The sequence below is a fragment of the Chrysochloris asiatica genome, unplaced genomic scaffold, assembly GCF_000296735.1.
Source record: "Chrysochloris asiatica unplaced genomic scaffold, ChrAsi1.0 scaffold00030, whole genome shotgun sequence".
NCBI classification, from domain to species: domain Eukaryota; kingdom Metazoa; phylum Chordata; class Mammalia; order Afrosoricida; family Chrysochloridae; genus Chrysochloris; species Chrysochloris asiatica.
The window spans coordinates 25,347,555-25,364,963 of record NW_006408548.1 but is presented as its reverse complement, the minus strand read 5'-3'; the positions used below and the strand labels follow the sequence as shown (position 1 = coordinate 25,364,963).

At 37.3% G+C, this 17,409-nt stretch overlaps 1 protein-coding gene across 1 annotated transcript in view; it reads right to left on the bottom strand.

The window, feature by feature from the left end:
* Positions 1-17,409, bottom strand: part of PP2D1 (protein phosphatase 2C-like domain containing 1) — a 110,770-nt gene that overhangs the window by 22,812 nt on the left and 70,549 nt on the right. Inside the window, exon 3 of the mRNA XM_006859177.1 lies at positions 6,739-7,829. Within this exon, the coding sequence (XP_006859239.1) occupies positions 6,739-7,829 (1,091 nt within the window). The remainder of the gene's footprint in view (positions 1-6,738; positions 7,830-17,409) is intronic.

The window sequence follows — 17,409 nt, the reverse complement described above, 5'->3', positions numbered from 1 at the left end:
CATTCCCTGCATAGTAAACCATGTGGTTATCAGATTCAAAATGACCAATACCAGTCCATTTTAACTCACTAATGCCTAAGATATCGATGTTTATAGATATTGTCAAATCAGTTGCTCAGGTATTTGTCTTCCAATTTTCTTATAGATGAGTGAATCCTTCCAGTGCTGCATCAGTTTGTTGAAAGATTTCAATTTGTATTCCATCAATTCCAGGAAACTTGTTCTTTGCCAATACCTTCAGTGCACCTTGGACTTCTTCCTTCAGTACCATGGACTCTTGATCATGTGCTACCACTTGAAATGGCTAAACATTGACCATTTCTTTTTGGTACAGTGATTCTGTGTATTCCTTCCATCTTTTTTTTATGCTTTCAGCATCATTTAATATTTTGTCCATAGAATACTTCAATAATGGAAGTTGAGGCTTGAATTTTTTCAATACTTTCAGCTTGAGAAATGCTGAATATGATCTCTCCTTTTGGCTTTCTAACTCCAGGTCTTTGCACATTTCATTCTAACACTTGAGTTTGTCTACTTGAACTGTCCGTATCTATTCAGCTATTTTGTGTCCTCATTTGTTCCTTTTGCTTTAGCATCTCTACAGTGGAAAGCAAGTGTCAGAGCATCCTCTGACATTCGTTTTGGTCTTTTCTTTCTTTCTTGTCATATTGATGACCTTTGCTTTCTTCCTGTATGATGTTATCTCACAACTCACTGGACTTCGGTCACTAGTGTGACTGAACATATCAAATCTGTTCTTGACATGATCTCTAAACTCAGGTGGGATGTGTTCAATGTCATATTTTTGTTCTTGTGGAATTGTTTTAACTTTCTTCAGCTTCAGCCTAGATTTTATCTGAGAATTTAATGGTCTGTTCCACAGTCTGCCTCTGGATTTATTTTGGCTGATGATATTGTACTTTTCCACCATCTCCTCCCACAGATGTAGTCAATTTGATTCCTATGTATTCCATCTGGTGAAGTCCATGTATATAGTTATCTTTTATGCTGTTTAAAAAAGTTGTTTGCAATGAATAAGTCATTAGTGTTGCAAAATTCTATCATGTGATCTCCAGCATAATATCTTTCAACAAGGCCATATTTTGCAACTACTGATCTTTCCTCTTTGTTTCCAACCTTCTCATTCCAATCACCAGTGATTATGAATACATCTTGATTGCATGTTTGATCAATTTCACACTGGAGAAGTTGGTAGAATTCTTCAATTTCATCATTACTCACTTTAGTGGTTGGTGCATATATTTGAATAATAGTTGTATTAACTTGTATTCCTAATAGCTTATGGTATTATGCTATCACAGACAACACTGTACTTCAAGATAGATCTTTAAATGTTCTTTTTGATGATGAATGTGATGCCATTCCTCTTCAATTGGTCATTGTAGGCATAGTAAATTATATGATTATCAGGATTCAAAATGGCCATTTCAGCTCATTAATGCTTAGAATATTGATCTTTACACATTCCTTCTCATATTTTACAAATTCCAATGTTTCTAGTTTCATACTTTGTGTATATTCCATATTCTGATTATAAATGGATGTTAATAGTTGTCTCTCCTCATTTTGAGTTGTGCCCATTGGCAAATGAAGGTCCTGAAAGCGTTAATCCATTCATGTCATCATGGTCAACTCTACTTTGAGGAGTCAGCTCTTACACAGTCTCATTTTGAGTGTCTTTCAAGCTGATGGGCTCATCTTCCGACACTATAATGACAATGCTCTAATGCTACTCATAATGCTTTTGTCTTTTCGCAGTAAATCTGACAATGTTCTGCTGCAAATAATAATGTTTTCAATGGCTAAACATTCAGAAGTCGTCCACCTCTCCTTCTTCCCAGTCTGTCTTAGTCTGGAAGCTCATATGAAACCTAGCCATCATAGATGACCCTGCTGGTATTTAAAATATCCATGGCATAATTTCCAGTCTCACAGCAACTCACAAGCCACCACAGTATATGACAAACTGACAGATGAGTGGTGAATAAGGAACAAAGAAGGACATTATCTCATAAGTAAAGGATCAATTTCACAAGTGGACATGTTGTTGTTGTTAAGTGTCGTCGAGTCGGTTCCGACCCATAGCGACCCTGTACAGGGTTTCCGAGGGTGTAAATCCTTACGGGAGTAGAAAGCCTTATCTTTCTCCCGCGGAGCGGCTGGTAGTTTCGAACCGCTGACCTTAAGGTTCGCAGCCCGATTCGTAACCACTACGCTACCAGAGCTCCTTACAAGTGGACATAGCCATAATAAATAAATATCTATGCTCCCAGTGAAAGAGACTCAAAACATATGTCAAACTCTAACACAATTAAAGAAAGAAACAGACAGCTCACAGTCAAAGTAGGAGATTTTGATGCACCACTTCTGATGAAGGACAGAAAAATAAAAAATTCAACAAAAACACAGAAGAACTAAGCAGCACAATTAACTAAAGTTGCCCCATAAATTTATACAGCACATTCAATCCAACAACAGCACAATATACATTCTTTTCCAGCAACCATGGAACATTCTCCAAAATAGATCATATATTAGACCACAAAGCAAGCTTCAATAAAATTTGAAAGCTCAAAATATTGCAAAGAATTTTCTCAGAATACAACAATATAAAATTAAAAATCAACAAAAGGAAGATTAAGGAGAAATGTCAAATACAAGGACATTAAATAATACCCTCCTTAAAAATTATTGGGTAATAGAAAAAAAAAATCCTTCAATCAAATGAGAATGAAAACACAATACACCAAAATATTTGGGGCAAAACAAAAGCAGTACTCTGAGGACCATCTGGAGCAATAAACACATACAGAAGAAAAAAATAAATAAAGATACAAAATCAACACCTTAACATCTACAGTCAGACAAAGAGCAACAAAGTAAGTCTACTGCCACTGGAAGAAAATAATAAAGATTAGAGCAGAAATAAATGAATTAGGAAAACAGTAGAAAAAAATCAACAAGATAAGAAGTTGGTTATTTGAAAGGATTAATAAAATCACCAACCACTGGCAGATCTAACAAAAGAGCATATGGAGAAAATGCAAATGACACAATTAAGAAATTAGATAGGAGAGGTCACAACAGAACCAAAGGAAAGACTTGTACTCAAAAAAATTTGAAAAATCTAGAAGAAATGGACAAATTTCTAGAAAAACACTACCTTCCTAAACTAACAGAGTGAAGTAGAAAACCTGAACAGACCTATAACAAAAGAAGAAATTTATAAGTCTATTTTAAAACTCCCAATAAAAGTCCAGTTCCAATGCACACCAATGTTCATAGCAGCACTATTTACAATAGCAAAAAGATGGAGGCAGCCAAAGTGCCCATCAACTGAAGAATGGATAAACAAACTGTGGTACATACACACAATGGAATACTATGCTACCTTGAAGCACAACAAGGAAGCTGCAAGCCAACGCATAACATGGATGAACCTTGAGGGCATTGTGTTGAGTGAAATTAGTCAGTCACAAAAAGAGAAATACTGCATAGGACCATTATTGTAAAAGACTAAGGGAAAGAACCCATACTAAAGGGGGGTGGGGGGGATTCTTTGTTGATTATTGGGAAGTTGGGGGTGGGTGATTGAAGTGGGGATTACATTAACACAAAGTTCCTAGGGGGGGGGGGGGAAGTTCAGTCTCAGGTGGCTTAACTGGTGAATGCTACCAAACATTCAGAGAAGAACTAACACGAATTTTACTCTTAACTATTCCATAACATAGAAAAGGATTAAAACTCATTAATTCATTTTATGATGTGAGATAACCCTGGTATCAAAAAGGGGAAAGATAACCTAAAAAGTACTTTAAGATAACTGCTCCGTGGAAGCCCTATACAGAGTTGCCATGAGGCAGACTTATTCAAACTGTATGCTGAGCAAATAATCCAAGAAGCTGGGATATATCAAGAAAAACACATCAGGATTGGAGGAAGATTCATTAACAACCTGCAATATGCAGATGATACAACCTTGCTTGCTGAAAGTGAAGAGGACTTAAAATATTTACTGATGAAGATCAAAAAGCACAGCCTTCGGTATGGATTGCATCTCAATGCTAAGAAAACAAAAATCCTCACCACTGGACTAATAAACAACATTCTTATCAACAGAGAAAAGATTGAAGTTGTCAAGGACTTCATTTTTCTTGGATCAACTATCAACACTCATGGAAGCAGCAGTCAAGGAATCAAATGATGTATTGCATTAGGCCAATCTGCTGCACAAGACCTTTTTAAAGTGTTGAAGAGCAAAGATGTCAGCTTGAGGAATAAGGTTTGCCTGACCCAAGCCATGGTATTTTCAATAACTTCATATGCATGCAAAAGCTGGACAGTGAATAAGGAAGACTGTAGAAGAACTGATGCTTTTGAGTTATGGTGTTGAAGGAGAATATTGAAAGTGCCATGGGCTGCCAAAAGAACCAGTAGATCTGTTTTGGAAGAAGTGCAGCCAGAGTGCTCCTTAGAGGCCAAGATGGCCAAAATTTGTCTCTCATATTTTGGCCATATTGTCAACGGAGACCAGTCACTGGAGAAGGATATCATGTTTGGTAATGTGAAGGGTCAGAGAAAAAGAGAAAGACCCTCAGCAAGATGGATTGGCCTAGTGGCAGCATCAATGGGCTCAAGCGTGGCAACAATTGTGAGGTTGGCCCAGGACCAGGCAGAGTTTCATTCTGTTGTACATAGAGTCGCTATGAGTCGGTACCGACTGGATTCTACCAAACATCAACAACAACAACAAGCGTCAGAACCTACTTGATGGCACTTAAGAACAAACAATTCTTCATAAACATAAATGCAAAAAATTCTCTACAAAATCCTAGCCAATAAAATTCAACATAAAAAGATAACATCAAGACACTTGAGATTAATACTAGGTGTACAAGGATGCTTCAATAGTAGAAAAACAATCAACATAATTCACCACATAAGTAAGACAAAATAACCACATGATCATAGTGATTGATGCAGTAAAGGCATTTAAAAACTAGATACTTATGTACATCAAAATGATTCAGCAAAAGAGCAAACACAGAGCCTACAGACTGGGAAAATTGCCAATAACATTACGCAAGGGACTAATCTCTAAAATTTTTTTAAAACTTCAACACCTCAACAAGAAAAAGACAAATGAAACAATTTAGAAATGGGTAGAAAACAAAAATTTCACTAAAGACGACAATCAGGCAGCCAACAAGCATATGAAGAAATGCTTGCAATCATTAGCCATTAGAGATGCAAATCAAAACAAGAATGAGATATCCTCTATTCTCAGCTGTAATAGCAAAGTTCAAAAAATCAGAAATCAATGAATGCTGGAGAGATTGTGAAGAGACTGGGATCCTCCTTTACCGCTGATGGGATGTAAAGTGGTACAATTGTGGAAAATGGCATGGCACTTCCCCAAAAAGCTGGAAATAGAAATACCATATGACCCAGCAATCTCTCTACTCAGTACATATGCTCAAGAAATAAGAACTGTAACACATATTCATAAATATGTGCACATCCATATTCATTGCAGCACTTTTCCCAATTACAAAAAAGATGGAGACATGCTAAATGCCCCTAAATGAAAGAATGGATAAAGAAACTTTGGTACATACACACAATGGAATACTATGCAACATTGAAGAAAAACTAAGAATATGCAAAACATAACATGGTTGAATCTGGAGGACATTAATTCTTCATGAAATTAGTCGATCACAAAGGGACAATTATTGCATGAGAGTACTCTTGTAAAGAGTCGAGAAAAGGTCTTCATGCTAAAACAAATATTATTTGATAGTTATCAGGGATGGTAAGAAGGTAGGCACATACTAGGGTGACAGGGAAGGCAATTACAAGAAGGAAGTGTCAGAAGAATAATTAAGGCAATTGAAGACTCAGGGAGAAGTGCAAGAGTTACAGGTAGTAGAGGTTAATACTGTTTTGTATACAGTCATACACGAAAAGAAGAAGACCCCCAATGAGATGAATTGACACAGTGGCACCAACAATAGGCTCAAATGTAACAACAATTGTAACAATCTTGCAGGATTGGGCAGTGTTCATTCGTTCTGTTGTGCATAGGGTCACTATGAGTTGGAACCAACTCAATGGTACCTAACAACAACGTAGCTAAAATTTTAGCACTGAAGATCAGAAGAATTGTTTCCTGAACTAACCTGCTAAGAATAGAGTCAACTTTTTGAGAAAAAGAAAATTCATACCCATAAAACAGAGGCATGAACAATAATTCTTTCTGAGATGATATTGAGTCTATGTAAGAATGACATACTGAAAATACATTATTATCAGAAGAACTGATGAATTAGAACAATGATACTAAAAGTACCCAATGAGTTTCTCATTCTCCTAAAAATGTAAGTATGGTCAATGTCTTTTGTCCATTTGCTTGTTTCAGAAATAACCGTAAGTAGTATAATTGCTTCTTGTCTTTATCAATAGCCATATGTATGCTCTATTTGAAAATTTAAATGTTTATCACATAATTGCATATCTTTGTCTCCTTGGAAAATAGTTATATTTAGTTTTGTACCTGCATTCTGCATATAAATTATAATTATTATTTGTTATATCAGTCAGGGCAGTTTCTAATCACTAAATAAAAGGTGCCTAAATAATTTGGTGGCAAGCGGGGCTTTACTGTTAAGAATCAAAACACATAAGCTGTTCTCTGCCACTTTTCAATGTACATACCGGTGTTTGCAACATGTAATACTCCAGAAATTATTTGTGGAATGTTTCCAAAAGAGACACTCTCTGTAAATCCACCATGTTCATGTTTTCTTCTCCAATGGCTATCAGCATAGGGAGTTTTAACACTGCCTTCCAATATGCAAGTAACCGCTGAACAGCCACTCCATTGAACTCTGGACACTTCTTTCCTTCCAAGACGTAAAAGCCTATCCATTCTCCAAAATGCTTTTGCAAAGGCTTTGTGTATGTCCTCATACTTACAGTGCAATGCTTTTGACTTTTCTGACTTGAAAGAGAAGTGATCTTCTATCTTTTTGTATTCTTCCTTAAACACTGTGTGAAAAGAATCAATTACTTGTTGCTCTTCAGGGGTCATTTGGTAGGAGGGATCAAATCTGGAAATTTGATGGAGAAGTAAAACCGGGAGTTCCACTGATGCCAAATCTGCTGCTGAGGCTCCATGATGGCCATCAAATAAACCAAAAAAGCACACATTGGGTTTATTGCCAAAATTATTCACTATGGTGAATTTATCATCCATGGTAGTTCTCCATGCAGAATTCCTGTCTTCACAAATGGCTAACCCTTTAATTAATAGATTGCTAATGTTTTGAGGATATACGGAATTCGTGTCAACATTATCCACAATCTTATAGTATGTTGGTACTTTTCTCTTCCAAAGTAGCTCAAATGCATTATTAATGGTCTGTAGGTCTTTTTCACTGAACTTAAAAGGAGAATATGACAATAGTTTAGTAATTAAAAACTGTCTATGAGAAATGATCTCTGATCTCTCTGGTTTCTTGCCACCCATCCAGTGAAAACCCAATGCGGTCAAAGCTTTATGTTGTTTCTTATGGATGAAAAAATCAGGAATGGCAATTTCGTTCTTGCATATAGAACATGGGAACATGGCATCTTGCTTAGAGGCCTGTGACTCCTTATGGTCTTCAATGTTTCCCAATGGTCTCTTCTTCTTCTTCTTCTTCTTGTTCTTTCTAAAATATTTTTTTTTCTTTGAAACTGTAATGTTCCCATCTGAATCAAATGTTGCTATTCTCATTTTCCAATCTTTTGCTTTCCAAAATACTCTGAAAAGAGGATGAAAGATATTTACATGTTAGGAATAATACAATAAAACTTTCTGCAAACAGATCCTACCAGTGCAATTTGCCTTAGGTCCTCAATGTGGTGGTGGTTGTGTGCCACCGAGTCAGTTCCGACTCATAGTGACCCTGTATAGGGTTTCTGAGGCTGTACATCTTTACAGGCGCAGAAAGCCTCATCTTTCTCCCACGGAAAAGCTGGTAGATTTGAACTGCCAACCTTGTGGTTTGCAGTCCAGCTCGTAATCCACTACACTACCAGAGCTCCTTAAGGTCTGTAGAGAACTAGAATTATATGAGGGGACTTTAAAAATTTATGGAAAAATGATATTTTTCCACTAAGTTTTTGAAGACTCTGGTGGCGCATTGGTTAGGCATTGGTCTGCTAATCTCAAGGTCAGTGTTTCAAACCCACCAGCTGCTCCACAGGAGACAATTGAGGCAGTGGGTTACACGTTGGGCTGCTTACCACAAGGTCAGCAGGTCAAAACTACCAGCTGCTCCATGGGAGAAAGATGAAGTTTTCTATTCCCATAAATATTTACAGCCTTGGTAACCATCTATACAGGGTCACTATGAGTTGGAACCAACTCCTTGGCACACAACCACCACCACCACCACCACCACCCCTGGGACAGCTTTGTTATTGAGCGTCATCAAGCAGTGACCTCCTAGACATCAGAATGAAACACAGCTGGGTTTTGATGCTACGCCTGAGCCTACTCATCACAATTGGCCATTCAATCACAATTCATTTCATTGAGGCTCTTTTTGTTTGTTACTAATCTTTTACTTTTCCAAATATGATGTCCTCCTCCAGGGAATAGTCACTCCTGATAGCATGTCCAAAGCACATGAGATAAAGTCTCCCGTCACATTCTCCTTTCTAAGGAGGATTCTGGTTGTACTTCTTACAAGGCAGATTTGTTCATTCTAGGTATGTTGTTCAACATTCTTCACCAAAGCCATAATTCAAATGCTTCTGTTCTTCTGTAGTCTTCTGTATTCATTGTTCAGCTTTCATATGTATTTGTTGTTGTTAAGTACCATTGAGTCAGTTGTGACTCACAGTGACCCTGAATAGGGTTTCCTGGAGTCCTGGTGAGGTATTGTGAGATAAGGCATTGGACCACAAGGAGGTAGGTTTGAAGCACAAGATTGATGATTCAAACTTACCAGCCATTTCTTGGAAACCCTAGACAAGGTCGTTTATGAGTTGAAACCAATGTGACAGCAATTAACAACAATAAGGGTTTACAGGCAGCGGCTGGTAAGTTTGTACCACTGACCTTTAGGTTCAAACCGACCTTGTGGCCCATTGTATTATCCTGCAGTGCCACACATTCATATGCAAAGGAGGCAATTGGAAAAGATAACACTTAGAGGAAACGACCCAAGACATGGTATTTTAAAATGCTTCCTAAGCATATGAATTAAAAATACTGTTTTGAAATGTCAGTCAATTCAGACTCATCACAACCCTGTATAGGGTTTCCAAGGAGCAGCTGGTGAGCTTAAACTGCTGTTTCAGTTCAAACGACTTTGCCGTCTGACACATTAGCTCACAGCACCACACCAGGACTCCATGTTTTGGATTGTTGTTGCTGTTAGGTGCCATTGAGTCCACACCAATCCATAGCAAACCTATGCACAACAGAACAAAACACTGCCCGATCCCAGGCCAACCTCACAATCTTGCCAGGCTTAAGCCCATTGATGCTGCCACTCTGTCAGTCCATCTCGCTGAAGATCTTCCTCTTTTTCTCTGACCCCTCTACCTTACCAAACATGATGTCCTTCTCCAGCGACTGGTCCCTCCTGACAATATGTCCGAAGTATGAGAGACGAATTTTGGCCATCTTGGCTTCCAAGGAGCACTCTGGCTGCACTTCTAAAATGGATCTATTGGCTCTTTTGGCAGCCCATGGCACTTTCAATATTCTCCTCATAATGCAAAAGCATCAATTCTTCTACTGTCTTCCTTATTCACTGTCCAGCTTTCCTATGCATATGAGGTTATTGAAAATAACATAGCTTGGGTCAGGGGCACCCTAGGCCTCAAGCTGGCATCTTTGCTCTTCAACACTTATAAAAGGTTTTGTGCAGCAGATTTGCCTAATGCAATATGTCATTTGATTTCTTGACTGCTGCTCCCATTAGTGTTGATAGTTGATCCAAGAAGAATGAAGACCTTGACAACTTCAATCTTTTCTCTGTTGATAAGAATGTTGTTTATTGGTCTGGTGGTGAGGATTTTTGTTTTCTTTACATTGAGATGTAATCCATAAGGAAGGTTATGCTCATTGATCTTCATCAGTAAGTATTTTAAGTCCTTTTCACTTTCAGCAAGCAAGGTTGATCATCTGCATATCACAGGTTGTTAATGAGTCTTGTTAATGAGTCTTCCTCCTGATGCCCCGTTTTTCTTCTTAGAAGCCAGCTTCTCGGATTATTTGCTCAGTATACAGGTTGGGTAAGTATGGTGAAAGAATACAACCTTGTCGCACACCTTTCCTAATTTAAAACTATTCAGTGTTCCCATGTTCTGTTTGAACAACTGCCTCTTGGTCCATGTGCAGATTCCTCATGAGCACAATTAAGTGTTCCGAAATACTCATACTTTGCAATGTTGCCCATAGCTTTTCATGATCCACACAATCAAAAGCCTTTTCATAGTCAATAAAGCACAGGTATACATCTTTCTGATAGTCTCTGCTTTCAGCCAAGATCCATTGGACATCAGCAATGATATGCCTCATTCCATGGCCTCTTCTGAATCTGGCTGGAACATCTGGAAGTTCTCTGTCAATGTATGCTTGCAGCCGTTTCTGTATTACCTTTAGTAAAACTTTACTCGCATGGAATATCAAAGAGTTGGTCTGATGATTTCTGTATTCCTTTGGGTCACCTCCCTTTGGAATGGGCACAAATATGAATATCTTCCAATCAGTCAGCCAAATAGTTGTCTTCCAAATTTCTTGGCATAGATGAGTGAGTGTCTCCTGTGCTGCCTCATTTTCTTGAAAGATTTCAATTTTCAGTCCATCAATTCCTGGTGTCTTGTTCTTTGCCAATTCCTTCAGTGCACCTTGGACTTCCTTCTTCAGCATCATTGGCTCTTGATCATACTCTACCTCTTGAAATGGTTGGATAGCAACCATTTCCTTTTGGTACAGTGACTGTATATTCCTTCTCTTGATGCTTTCTGCATTATTCAATAATTTGCCCTGAAAATCCTTCAAGAATGAAAGTCGAGGCTTAATTTTTTTTCCTTCAATTCCCCCAGCTTGAGAAATGCTGAGTTTGTTCTTCCTTTTTGGTTTTCTGATTCCAGATCTTTGCACATTTTGTTGTAATATCTCACTTTATCTTCTTGAGCTGACCTTTGAAATTTTCTGTTCAGCTCTTGTACCTCCTGATTTCTTCAATTTACTTTAGCATGTCTACACTGGAGAGCAAGTTTCAGTGTCTCTTCTGACATCCATTTTGACCTTTTTCTTCTTTCTTGTCTTCTTAATGATGTTTTGTTTTCTTCATGTATGATGTTCTTAATGTCATCCCACAACTCTTCTAGTCTTCGGTCTTTAGTGTTTAATGTATCAAATCTGTTCTTTAGATGATCTCTAAATTCAATTGGGATTTATTCAAGGTCATATTTTGGTTCTCGTGGACTTGTTTTCATTTTCTTCAGCTTCAGTTTGAATATGTCTTGGATAGAAAGCAATTAAAAGTACCATGTTTGCATCAGGTTCTCAAAGTGATACCTTTGCTTTTTAACACTTTAAAGAGGTTTTTGTGCAGCAGATTTTCCCAGTGCATGATATCATTTGACTTACATACTACTGCTTTCATGGGAATTAATTGTGGATCCAAGTAAAATGAAATCTTTGACAACTTCAATACTTTCTCCACTTATCATGATGTTGGCGGTTCAGATGTGAGGATTTCTTTACATTAACGTGTAAACCATACTGAAGGTTTTTGATCTTCATCAGTACGTATTTTAAATCCTCTTGATTTCCAGCAAGCAATGTTGTATTATTTGCATATTGCAAGTTGTTAATGAGTCTTTCTCCAATCCTGATGCTGCCTTGTTCTTCCTGTAGTTCAGCTTTTCAGATTATTTGTTCAGCATACAGGTTGAGTAAGTATCATGAAAGGATACAACCATGGCACACCTCCCTTGTGATTTTAAACCACACAGTATCTTCTTGTTAAGTTTAAATGACTTTTTCTAATTTTATGTATAGGTTCCATATGAGCACAATTAACATTGTGGAATTCCCATTCTTCACAATGTAATCCACAGTTTGTTTCACCCACATAGTTGACTGTCTTTGCATAATCAATACAATGAAGATAAGTATCTTCTTGGTATTCTCTGCTTTTAGTCAAGACCTATCTGAATTAGCAATGATATACTTCAAAAAAAAAGTGCATCCTCTTTTGAATATGGCTTGAATTTCTTATCTATCGTTGTATGACTGTAGTCACTGTTACATTATCTTCAGCAAAATTTTATTTGTGTGAGTTATAATGATACATTGTTCAATAATTTCTGCATTTTGTTGGGTCACCTTTGGAACGGATATGAATATGGATCTCTTCCAATATTTCTTGGCATAGATATTGTCGGAACATCTCAATTTCATCAATTCTGGAAACTTTTTTTTTTGCCAGTGCCTTCAGAGCAGCTTGCACTTCTCCCTTCAATTCCATCAGTTCTTGACGATACACTACCTCCTGAAATGGTTTAACATCAACCAATTCTTTTTGACTCTGTATTCCTTCCAGCTTCTATTCATTCTTCCTGTATCAGCCAATATTTTATTCATAGAATCGATCAGTATTGTACCTCAAGACTTGAATGTTTTTTCTGTTCTTTCAGCTTGAGAAATGCCAAGTGTATTTTTCCCTTTCAATTTTCTGACTCCAAGTCTTTGCACATTTCATTACAATACTTTCTTTGTCTTCTGGAGTCACCCTCGGAAACCTTCTGTTCAGCTCTTTCATTTAATTTTTTCCATTTGCTTTAGCTACTCAGTGTTCGAGAACAAGTTTCAGAGTCTCTTCTGACATCCATTTCTGTCTTTAATTTATTTTCTGTCTTTTAAACGACCTTTTCTTTCTTCCCGTATGATGTCCTTGATGTTATCCCACAACTCAACTGGTCTTCAGTCACTAATGTTAAATGTATGAAATCTATTCTTCAGATGATCTCTGAATTCAAGTGGGATATACTAAAGCTCATATGCTGACTATTGTGGATTTATTTTAATATTCTTCAGCTTCATTTTGAACTTGTGTATGAGCAATTGATGTTCCAAATTTTGACCATGATTTTCATTCAGCAAAGTCCATGTTTATAGTTGCTTTTTATGTTGTTGGAAGAAGGTATTTACAGTGAATAAGTTGTTGGTCTTGCAAAATTCTTTCAGGTGATATCTGGTATCCTTTCTATTACTAAGGCCATGTTTTCCAACCTCTGAGCTTTCTTTGTTTCTGATTTTCCATTCCCATAACCAGTACTTATCAAAACATGTTAGTTGAGTGGTCAATTTCAGACTTCAGAAGTTCATAAAAATCTTCAATTTCTTCATCTTTGGCATTAGTTGTTATCAGATGCCTTGGAGTTGACTCTGGCTCATAGTGATCTTGTGTAAAATAGAACAAAATACTGCCTGGTTCTGGGTCATTCTCACATTTCTTATGCTTGAGTCCATTGCTACTGCCAGTGGGTGGATCCATTTCATTGGCGGTCTTACTCTTCTTCTCTGACCATTCAATTTACCAAGCATGATGTTCTTCTGCAGAAAGTGGTCCCTCCTGAGAGCATATCCTAAGTTTGACAGATAAAGTCTTGCCATCTGTCTTCTAATGAGCACTCTGGCTATACTTTTTCCAACACAGATTTGTGTGTTCTTCTGGCAGTCCATGGTACTGTTAATATAGTTCGTCAACACCATAATTCAAATGCATCAGTCTACGGTCTTCCTTATTCACTGACCAATTTTCAAATACATACAAGGCAATTGAAGATATCATGGCTTGGGTCCAGCACACCTTAATCCTCAAATTGATGTCTTCTTTCTTGAACACTTTAAAGAGGACTTGTGCAACAGATTTATCTAATGCTGGTTCCATGAGTATTGATTGTGGATCCAAGCAAAATTAAATCCTTGATAGGTTCAATATTTTCTCCATTTATCATGATGTTATTTATTGTTTCAGATGTGAGGACTTTTTTGTTTTCTTTACATTAAAGTGTAATCCATACTGAAGGCTGTAGTCATTGATCCTCATCAGTAAATACTTTAAATCCTCTTGGCTTTCAGCAAACAAGGTTGTATTTTTGGCATATCACAGGTTGTTAATGAGTCTTCCTCCAATCCTGAAACCACATTTTTCTTCATATAATCCACCTTCTCAGATTATTTGCTCAGCAATACAGATTGAATAAAAATAGTGAAAGTATACAATCATAGCACACACCTTTCCTAATTTTAATAGTATATTCTTTTTCTGTTCTAACAACTGCCTCTTGGTTTGCTTACCAGTTCCACATGTGCACAATTTAGTGTTCTGGAATACTCATTCTTCACAGTGTTATCCGATGCTTGTCATACTTGTCACAGTTGGAAGCCTTTGCATAGTCAATAAAGCACAAGTAAACAACTCTGGTATTTGCTACTTTCAGACAAGATCCAACTGACGTCAACAACAATATCCCTTATTTCATGTCCTCTTCTGAATCTGGTTTGAATTTCTGGCAGTTCCATGATGATACACTCTTTTAATTCTTTTAAATTCTCTTCAGCAAAATTTTACTTGCAAAAAATATTAATGATATTTTTTGATGATTTTTCATTCTGTTGGGTCATTTCTCTTTGGAATGGGCACAAATATGGATCTCTTCCAAATTCCTTGGCATAAATAAATGAAAGCCTCCAGTGCTTCCTCATTTGTTGAAAGATATCAGTGTGTTTTCCATCAATTTCTGGAAAACAATTCCATTTATTGTTTTTCGCCAATGCGTTCAGTGCTGTCCGGACTTCTCAGTGGTTGGTAATTTGATTTAAGTAGTCATATTGTGGTTTTAGTTGTGTTTAGAGTGCCTTCCAACCTGAGGAACTTGTCATCTGGTGTCATATCAGACAATATTCCACTGCTGGTAAAAGGTTTTCATTGCCCATTTTTTCAGGCAGTAGATTGCCAGGTCCTGCTTCATGGCCTGTCTTAGTCTGAAAGTGCTACTGAAACCTGTGTACTGTGGAGTACCCTGGTAGGATGACTAAGATTTAAACAACAACAAAGTGGTTACAAGCTGGGCTGCTAACCTCAAGATCAGCAGTTGAAAACTACCAGCTATTCTGTGGGAGAAAGATGAGGCTTTCTGTTCCCGTAAAGATCCACAGCTTTGGAAACCCTATGAGTCGGGGAACCAACTCCATGACACACTACCAACAACAACAACAACAGAAAATAGTAAATGTTGGCAAGGATGTGGAGAAATGGAAACCCTCATCTATTATGGATGAGAATGCAAAATGATATAGCCATTATGGGAAACAGTATGGCAGATCCTCAAAAAACTAACAGTAGCACTACCATATGACTCAGCAATTGCACTCCTAGGTGTAATCCAAAAGACTTGAAAGCAGATATTATTCACAAAAGTCAAAATGTAGAAACAACCTAAGTATTCATCAACAGATGAATTGTTGTTTTTAAGCGCCCATCAAGTTGGTTCCAACTCATAGCAAATCTATATAGGGTTTCCAAGGAGCTACTTGTGAGTTTGAACTGCCAACTTTATAGTTAGCAATCCAGTGCTTATTCTATAGTCCCACACCAGAACTCTTGTATATATATGGTTTGTTGTTGTTGTTAAATGTTGTCAAGTTGGTCCGACCCATAGCAACCCTGTATAGAGTTTCCAAGGGATGACTGGTGAGTTTGAATTGCTGAAGTTGTGGTTCAAACCGACCTTGCAGTCCAGTGCTTTATCCCACATGTAGCTATAAAATTAAAAATTGAAGAAACAGCAAAGCTCTAATAGGTTTTAAGTATTTTGCCACTTTTCTTATCATTTGTATCTAATTTCCTGAAATGCCCACCTGTATTAGAGTCCTGGTGTGCCATTGTGGGAAAAGCACTGGATAGTTAACCCCACAGTCAGTAGGTCAAACCCACCAGCCACTCCTCAGAAATCCTATAGTGGCTTACTATTAGCCAGAATCATCTTAATAGCACTTTGCAACAACATTGGATACAACTACTTATCCTTACATTAAATTTTTACCTACATGTTTCATCTTCATAAATGATTCTAGAACCTATGGGGAATTACACACCTTTAGGGTGGGTTTCTCTTCTCAAATATTGAAACATATTATCCCAGTTGCTGTCAAGTCTATTTATAACTTATTATGACCCTATGTGCATCACAATAGAAATATGCTCCTTAAGGTTTTCATTTAAAAGTTAGTATTTACTTAATGTATGATTTGCCAATTGGGGTAATATTTTGACTTGGGTGTCAGTAATATTCTGAAGATGACAGAGTCTCTAAAGACTCTTAGACACAATCTTATTACCAGAACAAGGGCTGGAACAGAACTGATCAAAACAAATTTGTGCTCAAGGAGAATTTTATACAGCATTGCCTTGAAATTAAAACACTTACCGATTTACCTTAAAACGTAACTCTCAGTCTGATAAAACAATTACTTATTTACCCTAAAACATAGCTCCCAGTCTCACCTTTGGAGTTCGTGTTTCACTTAACAACAAAAACTGAATTCTTCAAAAGAGCACAATGCCCAAGGCAGAACAGTCTTACTAATTTATCTAGGAGTCCTGGTGTGGTGTTGTAGAAGAAGCATTCAACTGCAAGTTCAGTTTAAACTGCATGATAGGTAATTCAAACTCGCCAGCCACTCCTTAGAAACCCCTACAGGGTAACTATAAGTCAGAACCGACTCAACAGACATAACAACAACATTCATTGACTCAAAGCTGGTTTTTAGAAAAATCAAATGAGCAATGGTTTTGGTGGATTATGCCGATTCCATGGAATCCAGAAATCTGGACTCCAGGGTTATTTCCTTTGTTTTGAATAGGATTCTGTTAGAATCTTTGATGATAAAACATGTAGGCATCATTCCATTTCTTCTGGCCTCATGGCAAACGAGATAGTTGTTACTGGAGCAATCAAACATAGATAGCTAGTTCCTCATCCCCCTAGTTCAACTTTTCTCTACTGCTACAGATGAAGTTGGTTTGAGCTACAAGGTTGATGGTTCAAGTTCACCAGCCATACCTTGGAAACTCTATAGAGTCGCTATGGGTCAGAAACAACTTTATAGCACTTAACAACAACAACAATACAGATGAACAAACTCCTACACAGGGTTGCTATGGGTCAGAACTGACTCGACAGCACTTAACAACAAAAACAACAACAGATGAACAAAGACAAATTGTTGAATCTTAAATAGCTGTTCATAAGATTTTAAGAAACCCAGACACTGCATAGTGAACTAGCAGGTTGTTGTTGTTAGAT